The sequence below is a fragment of the Antechinus flavipes genome, chromosome 2 (genome assembly GCF_016432865.1).
Source record: "Antechinus flavipes isolate AdamAnt ecotype Samford, QLD, Australia chromosome 2, AdamAnt_v2, whole genome shotgun sequence".
Lineage (NCBI taxonomy): Eukaryota > Metazoa > Chordata > Mammalia > Dasyuromorphia > Dasyuridae > Antechinus > Antechinus flavipes.
Genome location: NC_067399.1, coordinates 204402316 through 204422988, shown reverse-complemented (window position 1 = coordinate 204422988; position 20673 = coordinate 204402316). Strand labels below are relative to the sequence as shown.

General features: G+C 34.0%; 1 protein-coding gene across 4 annotated transcripts in view; it reads right to left on the bottom strand.

Annotated features, from left to right (window-relative positions):
- Positions 1–20673, bottom strand: part of ASAP2 (ArfGAP with SH3 domain, ankyrin repeat and PH domain 2) — a 260499-nt gene that overhangs the window by 174626 nt on the left and 65200 nt on the right. For all 4 annotated transcript variants that reach the window (XM_051976086.1, XM_051976083.1, XM_051976084.1 and 1 more), the window contains exon 2: positions 1108–1180. In XM_051976086.1, the coding sequence (XP_051832046.1) occupies positions 1108–1180 (73 nt within the window). The remainder of the gene's footprint in view (positions 1–1107; positions 1181–20673) is intronic.

Sequence of the window (20673 nt, the reverse complement as noted above, 5' to 3'; positions counted from 1 at the left end):
CAATATATATATATATGTATGTATGTAAAAATATACAATGTTATAAAGTATAATTATAAAAAACTATCAATAATTTGCAATAGTATTACAAGTGAAACAATAAACCAAAAAATGATAGGAGACTTCTATTCTGGTCTATTGAAGCTCTGTCATTGACTAGTCATGTAACATTTAACATGGAATGTCTCCTCTCCAAACCCCAAACTGAAGATCATCTCTATGGTTCCTTTTAGCTTGAAAATTCCATGATTTTAAGTGACAAGGTCAAAACTAAAAGTTTCAAAGCTAAGTCTGCCTCCAGGAGAAGTAATGAATGTGCATTTATCCACTGGGACAAAAGGGCTATAGTGACAGTAACTGAGGCAAGTGTAGGTATGCAAATGTCTTAGGCATCTGCCTCTCCTATCACTAGCCCAAATTCCACTCAAACTTCAATACCCAAAATAAATTCTGTCTTCTTCATCAAGTCATCCCAGATTAAAATCAATGCTCTCTTTTCCCTTTTTCTTCCCCACTTCCAACTGACACCATTCATTGCTGATATAGCTATCTATCTATCTATCTATCTATCTATCTATCTATTCTGCACTTCTGGAATTATCCAAAAATAAACCTGGCTGTTTTGCTGAATAGTAAGTATTCCATCAGGGAACTTCCAAGTTGATGCTGGATAACAATTGTCAAAGATATTATAAATGACTGCTGCACTAAGTGGAAGGTTACACTAGATGACCTCAATGGTTCCTACTAATTTTAGCAGTTTGAATCTACAAATCCAGGCTTGGGGAAAGGAGTGAGCCAAGCCAAAAAGGCAAAGATGAATATAGCATGCGCTAATTTTTTTCATGTAAGAAATTACTAGGAAAGAAAGCTACAGAGTACAAGCACATTAGAGGACAAAGATACACTACCAAATGAGAAGCAAGAAGAATAAATGTCACCAACGTACCAAAACTAGACTTTTCTTGCATATCTGTTTTTATCAAAATGTAGTACCTGGATTCTACAATTAAAGGAATAGTCAAAAATCCTTTGTTATTCATATATACAGAAAAAGAGTGAATTCAGCTATCATCAATGCCACAGAGTATCCCATCAAGTACTCACCCAACCCAGAGATATTTATTGCTTTCACCGATTTCTTCATTTTGTAAAGAACTGTACGGTCCACATCCAAAGCCTGAAATAAAGAAAATATTTTAAATGGTTATAATCCAAATTATGATTGGGTGACTACCATTGTATAATACCCTTTCTCCACATTTCACTTCACTGAACTTCTCTAATGCATTTTAGAGAACAAAATACACTACTCTTTCTCTAGGGCAACTTTCAAAATAAGGTAGAAGACAAGAATCTAAATTTGGAAATAAGAGATCTGGATGCTAGTCCTAGATTTACCTAATTAGTTGGTATGACCTTAAGCAGGCAATCACCCTTTCTTTAGCCTCGATTTCTCTAGGGGGTCCTCAACCTGGGTGCATTAACTTGTTTTTAAAAAATATTTTGTACAGGCATAGGTCATTTGTATCATGCTGTAATTCCTGCTACTGGAGAAAGTAGGATTGGATGATCAATTGAGATAGGGAATTCTAAGTTGCAGTACCAATTAGATACTAGAACCAATTAGGTATCTACACTAAGACTTCACTAGATGGTGAACCCCAAACAACTTGGGGCATCAGGCTGCTTGATGAAAAAGTGAACCAAACCATGTTAGAAAGAGAGCATGTAAAAGCTCCCATAACTATCTAGTTGGATCTGAATCCATGAATGGCCACTGCATATCTAGTCTCAGTGAGAAAAGAAGACCCAGTTTCAAAAGATAATAAAAATAAAATAAAATTATTTTATGAATATTTCAATACAATTAGTATAATACGGTTTATTTTATGTTATATATTTACATTATTCTGAAAAGGGGTCATGGGCTTTATCAAATTGCTAAAAAGATCCATAAAGTTAAGCACCTATGGCTAGAGGGTCTCAAAGGTTCTTTAGTTCTAAAATTCTGTGATTCTGAATCATACTTTAATTCTTCAGCTCCTGGCACCAAAAATATAGGTAGATGCCTTACTTCTGAAAATTTGAGCTAACAAAACAAAACTGGGGTTACAGGTGGCACCCCAATATGACAAGGTTAATTCTCTCCTTGCAAGAAAGAAAATACTTTGCATAACTTAATCTAACTGAAAAGATTCTATACTTTGTACTTCTATACATGGCAACAACCCCTACAACCATATACTATGTAAAATAGTGCATATGTAAAAATAGGCATAAAAATAATCCAATTTCATAAGTTCAAAAATGAGAAAAAGTGTTAGTCTCTACTGTAGGTTTGATTATTTTCTGGCTAACAACAACAGATGTTATTTTCCTGTTCTCTGTTAAGCAGGAATACTGAGAATAAAGGTGAGAGGTTACCTATAAAAATAATTTTAAATTAAAATATAGCAGATGGGAAAAACAACTAGCCATCTTCCTTCTGTATACTGCAAATGTATACCTAATTAAAACAAAACTTCAACAGAGGACACTAGGATAATTAATCAATATGGAAAGCTGAAATAGTATTAACTTTATTCTGCTAACATATGGAAATTGTACCTAAATAAATCAAATTCAAAAGAACCAGAAGGTGAAAGTTTCCACACATCTGAAGGTATCAAAGATTTTGCAGAAAGTTAAGAAGCATGTTATGTGAGAAAAGCCATTAGATTAAATATTAAAGATTTTTTTGTCATTATTGAGATATTTCTATAAAGGGAATAGAAACCATATAGTAATTGGTTGAGAAGTAAGAAAATATAAATAATCTACTACAGGCAGTTTTTCCCCTCTGGTAGTTTGGCTATAAAAGAGAAGAAAGAGAAAGACAAAAATTAACTTGAGAAGATGATAAGAGTCAAATGAAAAGTGGGCTTTTGTGGGGGTGAGGTGGAAGCAACAAGGAACTAATGGATAAAGAGATGTTAAATAAGTCAGTTCTCAGTCTCTGCCTGTCTCTCTCCATTACTTTGGAGAGAGAAATTCTACTTGAGCCATAAGGGTGGAAGTTAGAAGACAGACATATAAATAGCTTTTTTGGGAAATCTGAGTGTAAAAGGAAGGTGAGAGAGTAAAGGGGGTAGTAGAATCAAATGCAAGTTGTTGTTTTGTTTATTTTTTAAGGAGGCTGATGGACTCATGCTTGGAACAGACAGATGTTGGAACAAAATAGAAATGAAAACAATGGGGGAAAAACCCATTTTTAATTTGTCGTTCATCCTTTTCCCTTTTCCAATCCATCTATTCTCCACTGAAGCTCAACCAAAACTGGGGGTGGTGCATGAGAAAAAATGATATTTTTAAAGATGTTCTGGTATACTCCTATAATCTCTGCTACTGAAAGTTAAAGCAGATGGGTTGCTTGAAGTCAGAATTTCTGAGCTACAGAAAGACTAAAATCAAATAAATATACACACTAAATGGGGCTAATATGTTGAGTCCCTGGGAGCACAAAAGAGATAGCAGGGCTGCTTAAATAAAGAACAACTGGCCCAGGTCAGAGCTTCCAGATACTGATCTGCAATAGTTGCTGAGCTTCCAAACTGGGCAAGATAGAGAATCAGTTTCCCCTCTCTCCTTCCCCTCCCCCACCAAAAAAAAAAAAAAAAAAAAAAAAAAAAAAAAAAAAAAAGAATGAAAAGTGGAGAGGGGACAAAAGAATACTAGGTAGCCTCCAAGTGCCTGTGAGCTTTTGAGCAATGATGAAAGGACATAGATTACTATAAAAGAAACCAAAAGGTATTTTTCAGTTCAAGATATGGTATGAGTCAAAATATGGAGAAGTTGTGATATAGTACAATTACCACTAGATTTTGGTCAAAAGACATGGTTTTGAATCTAGAATCTTCCACTGACTCTAGTATATGATATTTTAGTAAGATTCCTTATTCTCCATAAAAGTGAGAAAATTTCAGAAAAGTTTATGTGTCTCCTTGTTTTATGGTGCACTTAAATTAATAAAGAGGATCAAAGTTAATTATTATTGCATGTTTCAAGGAATCTGGTATGATTTTATAGATATATATGAAACACTATTGGAGGAAAGCTATTCATAGTCAATAAGCAAAATGAGACTATATTTTCTCTAGTTTTTATCAATTACATGTAATTGACTAATTGAGTCTGTACTGTATCTTGGCATATAGCAGAATTCAATAAATGCTAATTTTCTTTCTTTTTTCCTTCTTTCTATTCTTCCTTTCTTTCTTCACTTTTCTCTCCCTTTCTTTTTTCCTTTCTCCTTTTGTCCCATTTCCTTCATTCCTAGTTGTCCTTGAGAGTATATGATTAAGCTATGTATCATACCAAGATTTAAGTTTGCTTTCCTCTCCACACTGAGGTGATATTGTTATGGTAACATATATATAATTCTGAAAAATTTTACAAGAAAATTTATATTCCAAACCAGTATTATCTAGCATAAATATATATATATATATTTGGCTACTAAACAGAACAAATACCTGTCAGTCTTGATGGTCTGTTTATGAGTTGTTTGGGGGGTTTTGGGTTTTAGTTTTGTCTTCTTCACTATAACAACTTATTTTCATTTATTAATCTTCCTGAGGAAATGGTGGTTCCTCATGTATTTTTTATTCATTTCCCATTTTTTTAGGACCAAAAACTTGTTCAAATGCATTAAGCTAGAGCTATTTTAATTGTCATAACAACTGTCTCATTTTTATTCTTGAATCCAGTTCAGTACTACTGCCGATAAAATAACTGATAGCTAGCATTTTATATACTTTTTATAGGTCTGGTTTTTTACAAAGATTATCTCATTTAACTATCAAAAATAACATTGGGAGATAGGCTCTATAATGCTAATTTTACAGATGAAAAAACTAAGGCATAAGTTAAGTGACTTGTCTAGGTTCACACAGCTAGGTAAGTGTCTGATCTGACTATAAACTCAAGTTTCTTCACTCCAAGTCCAATGCTCTATCCACTGCACCACCTAGCTATCTTTGATCATATACAAACAAGGCAGATAAGTGCTATCATATAAACTTTTTGACCCACTGGTATTTGTCAAACTGCCAGAGATTCAAGAATCCTTCATAAACATCTAATCCAACCATCTTCTTTTGTAGAAAAAAGGAAGATAACACCCAGTGAGGATAACTGACACAACAAATTAGTGCCAGAGGTGGGACTAGAACTTAGTTCTCTTTACATTTTTCACAAAACCACATCAAGTAAACTTCTATTTATTAGTACTAAGCCATTTAATTTGGTCTTGTGTTTATATTTTTGCCTTCACACTCCCTCCTCCCCTCCCTCCCAGCCCCCAGGCTAAAGAAACAAGTAAACAGGAAAGGACAGTTTCATTCATTTTGCTCATATACCTGTATCTTCTTGAAGGGAAAGTACACTGGTATACAATTTGTATCTTTAGCTTTATTTAAAAAGCTGATTTGATTTTGTCACTATTTAAGCCACATTGCACAATTCAAAAGAAGGGAGGAGTGAGCAGATGGTTGTCTATCTGTCCTCCTACCAAGGGATACTTCCCATTACCACCTCACTTCCTCCTCAGCAATTAAAAATCACAGCCCATTTTTCATTATCACCTTGACAAACTAAGCAGGAACTAATTATCTTCCTTCCTCAAACATTTATTAAGTATCTGCTGTGTACAGAGCACTGAGCTAGAAGCTAGGAAAGACAAAGTTTAGATAAGTAACTTCATACCTTCCCACCTTTCCCAACTTTCATCCTGAGAGGGGAGGAAGGAAGGGGGCACCTTCTGCCTGTGGCCATTTGAATATTTTTAACATCATTTGAAGCCATACAAAATTATCAACTTAAAGAACTTACGTGTAATTGCGGCAGGACTAGACCAAAAGATGTGTTAATCCTCATGGGGCCCATTCCCTATCCCAGTTCTAGACTAATGATAAGTCTTTTAAACTAGTAACAATATTAACAATAGTTAACATTTATATAGATCTACTACATGCCAAGCACTATGCTAAGCGTTTCACAATTATCTCATTTGACTTTCACAACAACTGAGGATGCTGGATGTCGCCCCTCCTTCTAAAACATATCAGTTATTAAAAACAAAATCTTAGCTCCTTTTAAGAATATCTTTCCTGAAAAAGGTAGAAATCAACTAAGAAAGATTTCTCCATCTGATTAAGAAAACATCTAAAAAATGCTGAATGTTTAATTAGAAAGAAGTTACAATTTTATTAAAGAGAAAATAGCCAAAATAGTATTATATTACTCTAGGATTTAGAATAATAAGAATGAATATGACAATATGGCAAGTTATAGATATTGTAATCACCAATAAATGAGATTGGTTGATACCACATTACTCTGCTATCAGAATCAGATTCATTTCTCAATCTACAGTGGTCTGATTCTATAACTTCATTTTATTCCTGTATGTCCTTTGAGAGTTCCAGTGATTTTCTTCCATACCCTAGTTTAATTTTATCCATGCTTTTTCCTCAAGAAAGAGTCAGTGAGTGAGAGGGAAGCTAGCTTTGAACCAGGTAAATAAATGTGGGGAGAATCGATGGCAGGTCCAAGAAATCTCTTTAGACTCATTGTTCTTGCTCTGCATAAAATATACTCTATAACTTCGATACACAGACATATGAAGCCTATGCTGATGGATAAATATGGACTTCTATAATTAGATGTTGACATTTATAGGAAAATGGATAAAATATATAACTAAAAAATGCTAGTTTGCTGAAAACTTTGAAATATACTAAGAAACACATAAACCAACATTTTGAAAATAAAAGCATACACTGACAATGAAATGCTTAGGAATACAAACAAAAGTTATTTTTGGTAGAGGCAAAATGGCATATTAGAGGCTAAAAATTTCCCAATATTATCCTCAAAACAACTTTACAATAATGCCTCATATCAAAAGCTAGCAAAAAGATAGGTGAGATATTTTTTTGATCTAAGAAAATATAAGAGGTTAGCAAGAGAAGTCCAAAAACTCCAGTGGCGTTCTATCCAGACTCCACACATGTGGGTATTTTTTCCCCCAAAAAAAGAAGTCTCAAAGAAAAATGGTAATTGGATACAAGTCCAACAAGGATTCCTCAAAGAGTTAAAGAAAAAGCTAAGAGTAGTAGAGGAAAAATTGGGGAAAGAAATGGGAGTGATACAAGAAAATTATGAAAAGAGAATTTAAAGCTTAGTAAAAGAGGCACAAAAAAAGAAAATAATACCTTAAAAAACAGAAATAGTCTAATGGTAAAAGAGACACAAAAATTCATTGAAGAAAAGAACTTCAAATGCAGAATAGATCAAATGGGAAAAAAGGTACAAAATTTCACTAAAGAAAATAACTCCTTAAAAATTAGAATTGGTCAAATGGAAGTTAATGACATGAGACATAAAGAAGCAAGAAACAGTTCATAAGAATGAAAAAAAAAAAAAAAACCTGAAGAAAATGTTAACTATCCCATTGGAAAAATAACCGCCTTGGAAAATAAAGGAGAGAGAATTTAAGAATCATTGGACCACCTGGAAGCCATGATCAAAAACAAAACAAAAACAAAACAAAACACCTACATATCATACTTTCATACTTTTTTCAAGGAAAACTGTCCTGATATTCTAGAAATCAGAAGGCAAAATAGGAAATGAAAGAATCCACCAATCATCTCCTGAAAGAGAACCCCAAACGAAAACTTCCAGGTATATTATAGTCAAATTCCAGAGCACCCAGATCAAGGAAAAACTATTGTAAGCAGTCATAAAGAAACAATTCAATATTATGGAGTCACAATCAGAATAACACAAGGCTTCCACATTAAAGGAGTGAGGACGTAGAATACGATATTCTAGATGGCAAAGGAGCTAGGAATCACCTACCCAGCAAAACTGAGTATAAGCCTTCAAGGAGGAAAATGGATATGTAATGAAATAGATGACTTTCAAGCATTCCTAATGCAAAGAACAGAGCTAAATAGAAAATGTGACATTAAATACAACTCAAGAAAAGCACGAAAAGGTAAAGATGAAAGAGTAATCATAAAAGATTCAATAAAATCAACTATATACATTTATATATAGGAAGGAGATTCATTGAACTCTCAAGAACTTTATCACTATTAGGGCAATTAAAAAAGAGTTTACATAAACAAAGGACGGGGTAAATGTTGATTATGTGGTATCTCAAAAAAAAAAAAAAAAAGATGTAGAAGAGGGAAGGGAGAAGAAGCAAGAGTGGACAAAATTATCTCACACAAGGAAGAACTTTTACAATGGAGAGGAAAACCAGTAGGGTAGGGTGGCAGGCAATATCTATACCTGACTCTCATTGGAAGAACACACACACACACACACACACACACACACACACACACACATTCAGTTATGTATAGAAACGTACCCAATAGGGAAATAGGAGAGAAAGTGATTAAAAGAAAGGGGGAGGAGAATGATAAAAGAAAGAGTAGATTAAAAGAGACTGTGGTTAGAAGTGAAATAGACTTAAGGAAGGACAAGATAAAAAGAGATAGAGAGGAAGAAATAGAAAATAATGGGTTATAGAGAAATATAGTAGTAATCTTAACTATGAATATGAATGAGATGAGCTCACTCATAAAACAGAAGCAGAAAGCAGAATGTATTAGAAACCAAAATCCAATTGTATGTTTCTAGTCAGTTGAAAGAGAAAAAGACATACACAAAGTAAAAATAAAAGGCTGAAACAGAAGCTAATAATGTTTCAGCTAAAGTTTAAAAAAAAAAGACAGGGTTGCAATCATTATCTCAGACAAAGCAAATGTAAAAACAGAACTAATTAAAAGCAATAATGAGTTACATTCTGCTAAAAAGTACCTTAGACAATGAAGTAATATAAAACTGTTTACAGTAAGTTTCTCTGATAAAGGTCTCATTTCTCAAATATATACTCAGTACATAACTGGGTCAAATCTAAAATAAATAAATAAATAAAATTAAGAGTCATTCCCCAATTGCTAAATAGCCAAAAGATGCGCACAGGAAGGTTTCAGAAGAAGAAATCAAAACATTATCATTCAATAATGCTCTAAATCACTATTGATTAGAGAAATGCAAATAAAAACAACTCTGAAGTACCATTCTCACACTTATTAGAAATGATAAATACTGGAGGAGATAAGGGGAAAATAGATACACTAATGAAATGCTGGTGGAATAATGAACTTGGTCTAACCACTTTGAAGAACAATTTGAAACTATGTCCCAAGGGATAGGGATATAAAACTGCATAACACTTGACCCAGGAAAATCACTACTAAATCTGCATCCCAAAGAGATCAAAAAAAAAAAAAGGATTTATATGTATAAAAATATTTATAGCAGCTCTTTGTGTGGAGGCTTTACCTCCACTGGAAACTGAGGGGATCTCATCAATGAGGGAATTGGCTGAACAAGCTGTGGCATATGATTATGATGCAGTAATATTGTGCTATAGGAAATGACAAGTGGGTGGTTTCAGGAAAACATGGCAAGACCTATAAAACTGATGCAAAATAGAGTGAAAAGAACCAAGAGATTACTGTGCACAGTAATAGCAATACTACAATGATGTTCAAGTGTGAAAGACTTGACTACTCTGATCAATGCAGTGGTCCAAGACAATTCTAGTGATGAAACAATGCTATCTGTTTCCAGAGAAAAGTGATGAACTTTGAGGGCAAACTAAAGTATAATTTTCTCACTTTTTTTTGATATATGGCTAATATGGATATGTTCTGCATGATTTCATATGTATAACTAATACCATACTGTTTGTTTTCTTAGTAAATGAGAGGGAAAGAATTTAGAGCTCAAAACTGTGAAAAATAGTGTTAAAAATAAAAAATTTTAGAGTTGCTTTTTGGGGCAGCTAGGTGGCACAGTGGGTAGAGCACTTGTCCTGAAGTCAGGAGGACCTGAGTTCAAATCTGTCTTTAGACACTTAACACTACCTAACTGTGTGACTCTGGCCAAGTCACTTAAACCCAATGCCTCAGTTAAAAAAAAAAAAAGGAGTTGCTTTTTAAAGTCATTAAATAGACTTATATTAAGAAAAGAAATATGAACCATACACCTAAAAAGTGTTTATTAGTTAGAAAGAGATTCCAAACCCTTTACTTTTGACAAGTTTTGAGGTATAGAAGAAAAGTGAATTTTGCCATGGGGAGTGGGGGGACAACAGTCAATATAAAACATATTTCCTCATAGCCCTCACTAAAAAATGTCTGTCATATTCTTCAATCAGAACATATAAAGCCCAAGAGAAAGTAAACTCAAATTAGAAAAGATGGCACAAAGAGACAATTCACAGCTAGTTGCTGGAAATGTTTTTCTTTCTTTTGTATTTGATAAGTTCTCCTTTTTGATTTTCTTCTGGGATCCTTGTAGAGCCATGAATTATATCTAGTGTGTCCTTGGCTCCTAAAGGAGGAAGTCTGCCAGCTAATCTGGAGGTGCTTCTAGGGCACTAGGAGGAAGAGGGAAGTCCAGACCCTCCAAATACCATGAAAATCACAAGAGTCTTCTCTAACCAAAAGTTGAGGGAAGGATAGGCCAAAGGATGAATTAGAACCCTCTCCTTATCCTACTATTAACAATAGTAATAAAACAGGCATTTTATTGAAACCGCACATTTATTCCAAGTGCTGCTGGAAAAAGAAAGGAGGAGGAAAGGAGGGAAGGAAATTACCATGTGTCAGGCACTGCACTACATCTTTGCAAATATTATCTCATTTGATCCTTATAACCCTGGGAGGTAGGTGCTATTATTATCCTCATGTTACATTTAGGAAACTGAGACAAAGAGAGGTGAAATGCTTTGTCCAGGTCACACATTTAGTAAGAGTCTGAGATTAGATTTTAATTCATGATTTCCTGGCTTCAAAGTCAATGTTCTATCTACTACACCACCTAGCTAGCTTTAAAGTTTATGGATAATCCATCTTCCTCTTCTTTCTTCTCCTTCGTACTGCCAGCATTATATGAAAAATTGACATAATTTATCATTCATTTATTTTTACATTTGTTGTTTATAAATGTTTTTGTGTTTACATATTAATGATAATTAATGTTACTATAACACTATTGTAATAACATCACCTAGCTGCCTACAGTATGACCAAGTTTCCTTAACCTATCCAAACACTCTTCCAGCAAAACCAATATTACTCTAGTTCCAAGTATTTTTCACACTTAGACTAAGGCCTGATTGATTGCTAACTTTTTTTTTTAACCTCATTAAGATATCAAGGCATCTTATTTCTTTAAATGGGGTATGGTGATTTAATTGAATAAATCAATCAATCCGATCCTTACACATACAAAACAAATGGTCCAAATTACCATAGCAAGGAATAAAACATTCAGAAGTAAACTTGGGTTCTCTTTCCACATTCAGAAAATAGAATTAAAGTTGAAGCAAAATCACATTTATTTAGTAAGTGTTAAGCACTGAAACCCTCTCAAATTACCTAATTCAAGGATGACTTGGAAATCATTAGAACAATGATTCTAATAATAATAACTAACCAAAATGAAGGATACAAAGAAATATGAGAGGACTTATGGCATGCAGATTATAAAAAGAAAGGATCATATATATGCTGATTATAAATACAATAGATAGAAGAATTAACAGTGGCAAAATCCAGTAATATATACAGAAGAAAAATAAGATGATATTATTTTAATAAAATGAGCATATACTTTTCTCCTAAAGAGCTTGGCATTTTTATTTTATTTTATTTGAGAGTGATCTTGATGGATTTCAATATTTTAAAATATAAGTATTGATTAAAGGAATTCCACATTAATTTGAAGACTTAGGAGATAGTGAACCCATCTGAAATTTTAACTTTTCTTCCTGTGGGGGAAAAAAAGGTTTCATTAATATTAGCTTAATTTGTGCTGATCTGGGGAACTAACAAATCTTTGAGTCTTTCCCTTTCTGCCTTCTAAAATGATTCTTCAAAATTCAGGTTAAATGCTACCTTGGAAGGTGAGTGTGAGCTTCCTAGTCCCCTCAGCTGCTCGTATTCTCCCATTCCAGGTAATTCTTTTTCTTCAGTTCTGCCTCCACTCTGCTCCCTTTCTATTAATACTATCACAATAGCTGAAAGCCCCCATTGAAGAAAATAATAACATTCATAACATTAACTGCAAAATCAAAATACAGAAAAATAGCTTTATTCTAAATTTTCTGTGCATAGGGGCCCATTAGCTCAACTTGATCTTTCTCTTTTTGAGTCTGTCTCAGCTATCCTCTCAGCTTCCTTTTTCACTTGTTGCCCCTTCTGGTTCAACAATAAATCATCTCCCTCAGTGCTGTTGCTGAGCTCATGTAATCCTCATTCTTTCCTTTCAGTGATCTTTCCCACTGATTAAAAGCTCGCTCAAACAACTCTAACAACTCCCCTCAAATCTGCCTTACGGCTCTGATATCATGGTAATCCAAAGAGCTGTTCCAAAACTACAAAGTCCAAGATGTCATTTAGTTGTCAAACACCTATAATATCAATTTGGTCTGTTATAGTACACTTTGTTTCCCTATCACCAAATATAAACTCCTTGGAAGAAGGGGGAGGGTGTCCATTTTCATCTTTGGATCCCCAATGTCTAGCACAGTCCCTGTCATGCATTAAGCACTCAATATATGCTTGCTGATTGACTGAGAAGACAAAGCAAAGCAAGTTCAGCCTTTGATGGAAAATACAGGGACATGATTATATATTATAGAAAGGCAAACTAAGTGGTCAAGTGCTACAGACATGACCCAAGGGACAGCAGCAGCCAGGCTGAGAGTTCTAGGAAAAAAAACAACTTCTGGCTCCAGCTTTGGAGAGAGATTGGTCTCTCAGTTTGAGAGTCAGCCTCCAGGGAGGCTGGAATTTTGTGGTATGAGAACACAATTTCAGAACTGATTGTAGAACTCATTCCAAAACCTGGGGAAGGAAGGGATCTGGACTTTGTGTTTCACTATTACCATATCTGGAGAATGAAGGTCTAATGGGAAAGGGGCTGCTTGTCAAGCAATACAAAATCTATTTCCCTTTTGATGTGAGTTCAAATCCAAGGGTGGCACTGCGCAAATAAAAGGACTTTTGGACCCTGATGGAAAGTGAGACTCGCTAGAGAAGAAGAGGGAAAAGAATTGTTATCAACTGTTTATAAGTTATTGTAAATCCTCTCATGCTTCTCTGGTGCTGAATAAAAACTGATACCCATTAAATGCTTTACCACTTTGAAATGCTCATGGAGGGGGAAACCTGAGATCCCTGTTACTCACTTATGAAATCATAGATCTGCATAACATTCAAGCTATAGTCAAGTTTTCCAGAGTAAATTCCAAATGGGAGAAAGACAAATCAAAAAAAGTAATAATTTGAGGGACAGCTCCCAATATCAAAACTGGTTTATTTAGACCTACAATGAAAGCTCAAGGGTTCTAAGATTCACAGATTACATGCAACATTTTTTTTTAATGCTCTATGATTTCACCAGTGTGAGAGAACTCCACCATTGCCAACTGACATCTACTTGCAACTTACAATTTTAGAGAACTGCCCAGTATCACATACCCTGTTTGTGTCAGAGACAAGTCATAAATCTAGGTCTTCCTAACAGCAAACCCACATCTCCATTCACTATACCTAATGCCTTTCAACAAAATAAATATAGTACCTACTATATGTTGGGCACAATACTAATAACTTTATAAACATTATCTCATTTGATGCTCAAAATAAATCTAACTTGAAGTCAGCTCTTCCTGATTCCTAGTCAAGCGCTCTCTCCTCTGCACCATTAGCTGCCTCAATAAACATTAAATGCCTACTATGTGCCAGGTACTATATTAAATGCTGTAAATTGAGAAGTTTAATATAATGACTTCTCAGTTGTCTTGCAGCTTTAAATCTGTGACTTTTATGATCTGGAAATTATATACCTACCATTCAGAGCTAATGAAATTAGAGCCAAGAAAGAAAGTAATGAAAAAAAAATTTTGAGCTTATGAAAAATCTTTGAGAAGGTGACCCACTCAAAGTTATACAGTTAATTAATTTCAGAACCAAGACTAAGAACCTTTTCTCCAGGTCCTTGTCAATAGTCTTATCTTAAAATGGGTTTCAAAGTATCAAAAACTCTCTTCTTCCAAACATGAATATTATAGTGATTTTCTGATGTGGCTAAGTCCTAAAGAATCTTGAACGCCTAAAAAAATCCTGAAGTAAAATATAATTTCCTGGCCAAATAGTAATGCAGAAAAAAATTTTATTTCAAAGAATTGATATATATATATATATATATATATATATATATATATAAATAGGCAATAGGGTACTTCTTGACTTTATGATATCCCTTTCTGGAAATACCCTCTACTTTGCTACAATACATGCCTATGATAGCTTCTTTAAAAAAAAAAAAATTGTTTTAAAACAAACAGCAATTTCATCCAACAAAAAGTAAAGGAAATTTTATCCCAGCAAATCGGAGGGAAAAATATTAAGAAACTGTCACCTCAATCAAGAATTACAAAGAAATGATGAGATTATCAAAGTTCAAGGAGGTCTTTTAAATCTAAAACTTTTAAAAATTCACATGCCTTTTTAAGTTTTCCATTTTATTTTTATTTATTGAGCTGTTTTTAGGATTATTTTACTTGTAAGCAAGTGAAAGTAAGTGCTAAAAAAAATGTAAACAATGACAAAGTATATGGGTCCCTTTAAGAAAAATAGGAAGAGCACACATAAACCATCTTGAATTGGCTGAGACACTTACATATAATCCTATTGTCATCCAAACCAGGAGCAGTCAGGTATGGGAAAGGAAAAAAAAAAAAAAAAAAAAAACAACCAAAAAACACCTGAAGGTCAGAGTAGCAATAGATTATAGGAACAAATGTAAAACCTGCTGTTTGGTCTTGAAAAACCCTTCCTAACCTGGCCCATTATTACCTTTCCAGTATTTTTCTACCTCATTCTGTCTTATACACCCTGTGATTCAGGAACTAGTCACTTTGACGTTCTTCACACAAAATAATCCCAATCTTCCACCTCTGGGCTTTTTCACAGGCTGTCCCCTATGTTCTTTCTCCTCTTCTCTACCTCCTGGCTTTTCTGACTTCCTTCAAATCACAGCTAAAATGCCTCTTTCTCAAAAAAAATCTTTCCAAGTTTCTCTTAATGTAAGCAGTGCTTTCCTTCTGAGATTATCTCCAATTTACCTGGGATATAGGTTTTTTTGGACATTCAAACAAGTTAGTTGATGAGATTGTGAGCTCCTTGAGGACAGAAGTTATTTTTGCTTTTTTTGTATCCTCTGTACTTAAGCACAGGTGCCTGACATACAGCAGGAACTTAATAAATCCTTGTTGACTTCACCATTAAGAGAAGTTAATATGGAAAGTGGAAAGTACACTGAACCTAGCTTCCCATCTGACTTAGCTGGGGAACCACAAGAAAATTGCTTAATTTCTCTGCTCTTCAAATGCAAAACTTGGGATAATAATACCTAATGGTAGCTCTAACTACAGGGTTACTAGAAAGATCAAATAAATAAAGTACCTTGTAAACACTTTATACGACATAAATGTCAAGGAACAAAGATACTAGTGAGCAGGTAGGGGAGAAATCCAACCACATTCTCACAAAAATTAAAGAAATACAAATTGAAACAAATATATAGTCTTATTATATATACCTTTTAATCTAATGAAAATAAAACCAGTGACGTGTGGTCCATCACCAGGAAAAAAGGAATGCCTGAATTTCTAGAGACACTGCAAACTAGTTCATTTTTTTTCCCCCTGCAGAAAAATCTAACTATGTAACAAGAGTTACTAAGTTGTTCACATCCTTTGATCCAGGAAGGGAATTACATCGCTAAGGAAATAGCCTAAAAGAATATAAGAATTAAACTGTGTAGCAATGGCTAATGTAGTATTTGCTTATGTAGCCCAGAAAGCAACAGATTCCCCATCATAGGAGATTTTCCAAGAAAAAATGGATGAAATAACCTTTCTGATTCTCAAGATTCTGCCATCTCAAGTTTAAATAAATCTAGGTTGGTTGTCTTTCAGACTGTACAAGTCAAGATGCTTTTGTCATACCTACAATGTAAGACAAACTAATCCCTCTCAATTTCATTTGGTTTCTTGTAATAAAGACTATTGTTTTTTGTTACTCAACCAATCAATAAATATTTAGTACTTATGTACCAGGCACTGTCTAAGAATAAGGAATAACAACAAAAAGGCAAAGACTATCCCTGTTCTCAAGAAACTCACAATTTAATGGGGGAGACAACATGCAAATAGTTATATGCAATCTGTATACAGGATAAAAAGAAAAGAAGACAAGAAGGCACTAGAATTAAGAATGGGTTGGAAAGAACTTTTTATACAAAACAGGATTTTAGTTGGAGCTTAGAGGAAGCCAAGGAAGCCAGTGGGCTTATCCTATTTTTTCTTAAATATGCCTTTTGATAAATTATATTTTCTAAAAATGTCCTGAGTTAAGGCAATATGCATATTATAACTGATTTGGAATGAAGATAAACCAGCCTTCATTTCATTGTGGCATTCAAATTTATATTTAAAATCCCTGCCCATAAGTCCTTATAGGATCTGAAGTTGCTAGAGAAAAAGCAGTCAATTCAATTCAAAGAGTTTCTTAATCTGGGGTCTATGAACATGTGTGCACTGATAATTGTATTTCTATGTATTTGGTTTCATTTATAATCATATATATTTTATTTTATACTTTAACAAACATTATTCCAAGAACAAGTACATAAGCTTCATTGAACTGCCAGGAGTCCACAACATAAAAAGGATTAAGACCTCTTAACCTAAAAGAAAAGTTGGTGAACTCATTCTCATGTTTCTAGAGAAACTATATCTACACTGTGAAAATAAAGACTTTAAACCATCAGATTTTTTTAAAAGTATGAATAGCACAGTAAAAAGGAAAATGGGAAAACAGAAGATTTAGATCCTCATCATTAATTTGGATGCCTTTAGCCTAACCTAACCTCTTTGAGACTCACATTTGTCATCTGTAAAATACATGGATTAGATTGCTTTAAAAATCCCTTACACTTCTAAATACTATGATTTGTAACTCAATGATTAAACTTTCATAAAAGCCTACCTTCATATAAATTATCCAGCTGCAGATCCTTATCCTGGATTCTTAAAAACATAGAAAGAATCCATTTTTAATGCTATTATAAGTATTTGTATTTATTATTCAGCATGATGTATTAATCCAGTTTTTTTTTTTTTATGGTATTAAAGAAAGGGTTCTAGGTCTGACCAAGTAGAAAAGGCTATGAGTATTGTTCCAGTTGTGAATTGCATGCCTATCATTCAAAAACCAACTAAGTTTGAGGGGGCACATGATTAGGATTGCTACTCATGGTGACAAGCTTTTTAGACAGAACAATTCTCAGAAGCCAGTTGAGTGGAGGACTATTTCCTATTGGTTCAATTACCATCAAATATCATCACCATGCAGATGATTTCTTGGTCTATTTATATTATTTTACTTAAACTTATATATTATATTACTTACACACACATATACCACACCCCAACATCATATCTAAGATTATTTGATCCAGAGTGTGCTGACCTAGAAACCAACTCTGGAGGCTGCAAGGCAACACCGGTAGTTTGATATAAGGGGCTTTGTAATCATTAGAGCTAATTAAAGGTAATAACCTAAACTCTCTCATGCAATCATTTTAAATCACCAGTTGCCTTTTGGGAACCTTAAACTCAACTTGTCCAAAACAGAACACAGAGCACAATGTGATACAATGAATAGGAAACTGGCTCTGGCATCAGGAAAACCTGAATTCAAATCTGATTTCAGACATATGCTAGCTGTGTAATCATGGACAAATCACTTCATCTTGATTGCCTCAAAAACTCCAAACACCAGAACCTCATTCATTCCCACCATCACTTCCTAAATGGTGCAGGAGATTGCAAGCTCCAGGTCTCTCCCCACTCTAGTCCAGCTTCTGTTTAGCTGCCAGCGATCTTCCTAAAATGCATGGTAAGCATGTTACAAACTACCCCAACCCCCTTCAACTTAAAAAACAAAAAACAAAACAAAACCAAAAAACTCCAGTAGTGCCTTATTACTTTCAGGATCAAATATAAAATATTCCCTTTAATAATTAGTCTGTTTTTCCTCTCACACTATGTTCTTGTTCCATTGCCTAATCTCTAACTGTATCCTATACCTGGAATGTTCTTCCTTCTCACCTCTATCTCCCAGCTTATCGGATGTCCTTCAAGTCTTGGCTCATAGCCTACCTTCTGAAAGAAGGTTCCATCCAGAACTCCCGGTTTTAGCAATAGCATTTTCTCTCTGGGATTCCTTCCCAGTTATTCTGTATTTATCTTACATGTGCATAGCTGTTTGTATGTCAATGATGGTAGGAGCCATGTTTTTCCCTTTCTTTTTATGCCCAGCACTAAGCAGAATTCTTATTTTTATAATAATTATATTATTTTATTTTTATCATATTATTTAAGTAAGCCTTTTAGAATGCTTGTTGACTTACTGATTGATCATGATTAGCATCAGATGAAAGAAGAAGCCTTCCGATGAAATTATAATTCCTTGAAGTATTTGCAACAAACATAATAACATAATTTTTAGTAAGAAAAAAAGTTGCTGCAATAAGATTATGTAACAATCAACTGTGATGAATTTGGCTCTATTCAACATTGAGGTGATTTTAGTGCAGCATGGTAAATGTGAAAATACATTTAAAAGAATTGTATATGTTTAACCTATACTGAATTACTTGCTGTCTAGGGGAGGGAGGGAGAAAAAACCCAAGGTTTTGCAAGGTTGAATTTAGAAAACTATCTTTGTATATATTTTCAAAAATAAAAAGTTATTATAAAAAAGAAAATTAGTTGCTGGTATGAAATTATTTCTTCCACATATTATGCCTTTTATTCCTATTAACATATTTTTCAGGATTCATAGTTTTAAACGTTTCTGATCCTTTTTCTGATTCCCCAGGGAGGTTACACAAGGCAATAATGTACTAGTGATGGCAGCTTACTATAATGGAAAGCATACTGGACCGAGGAAACATGAGCCCATTCCCAGATTTTCCACTAATTTAGTTTTATGACAATTAAAAAATGGGCATCATTTCTCAGTCCTGAGTCTCAGTTCCCCCCACCTGTATAAAACCAGGAAATTGGGCTTGCTGACATCCAAGGTCTCAAACAGTTCTAAAAATTCCAAGTTAAGTTTATACAGTTTTAGAATGGTAGAAGGCTTTAAGTTTTATCTCCTGATTGTCACTAAAAAACTATTCTTTAATCTTGGATAAATACTTTCAAGTTCTCTTGATATTAATGCCAATTAAGAACTAAAGACCTTCTCTAGTTTCAGAAATTGATGGTAAAAAACGTATTTGGAAGTTGAACATTAAGACTAAGGCACTATCTGAATTAATTTTTTTCCTTTTTAATTAAAAAATCTTGTTGTTTGGGGGCAAGGTGGAGAGGGATCCTCTACTTTTCTCCAATGTTTAAGGAAAAAATTTTCTTGAGATACACTTGATTTCTCTAGCCCCAGCTGTTATAAAACTCAATGTTTCTGTTTTCTGCTATATTTAATTCTATAAATTTGATTAGTCTGTATTAGTTGAGAAAGCTGCTCTTAATTTTCTTTTTAGCAGCTTTCTGGGTTGTATCCTAGCTTAAGGACAAAAGCAAATGAAATTAAAATGACTTCTAGGTCTCCATCATCTTACATTATTTGCATTATCCCCACATCAATTAAAGAAAGTCCTGATTTCTTGTATATTAAATTTGCCTTTTTTCCTTAGGATCTGTTCCCTGAGGGCCATAGTCAAGTATATGAAAAAGGAAAGGCACAAGTATATTTGATAATGGTTTATATATAAGCTTACACATGCTTAGACTATGCAAATTTATTCCAAAGAAATCTTCAAGGGAAAAATTAAATCATTGCTATCTTTAGTCTTGTGATTTTTTAATATTCCACATCTCTATTCGTATTCTATAGCCACCCCAAGTGACCCCATTTCTTCACCTCAGAAATGGAAAAAAAAAGAGGGAGATAAACAAGCAAAGAATAAAGTGTTAACAGATAGTAATGAAAAATGTCAGGCATCTTTTTCTCAAAACTTCCCCTCCCCCAAAGAGAGAATTATTTAGATAATATTAATCCCCTGTAGGTATCAGCAATCTATTGTGTGCAGAAGATGAAATTCAGTGGTAGGAAGCAAAATGGCCAATTAGGGCAAATAAGTCCATCCTCCTCCTTCTGTACACCTCTTCCAGGCCTAATGACTTGTGCTACATTTTGTCTGTGCAAAGCTTTCCCTGAAAACACCTTAATCGGACTTGCCCTGCTCAACCCTGGTAGTTACAGATGCTCAGAATGATTCCTTTCCAATGCTCAAGCTAAAATAGAGCAAGATTTAGAAGTAAACCTGAATCGAATAATTACCAAATTCCCCAGAGCTTTTCATTTCAGGAGAATCTGGTCAACTTATGAGAAATTCTTATTGGCTGAACAAGAGGAGATATGCGTACTCTATGGGTGTAAATATATAATAAAGGATGAT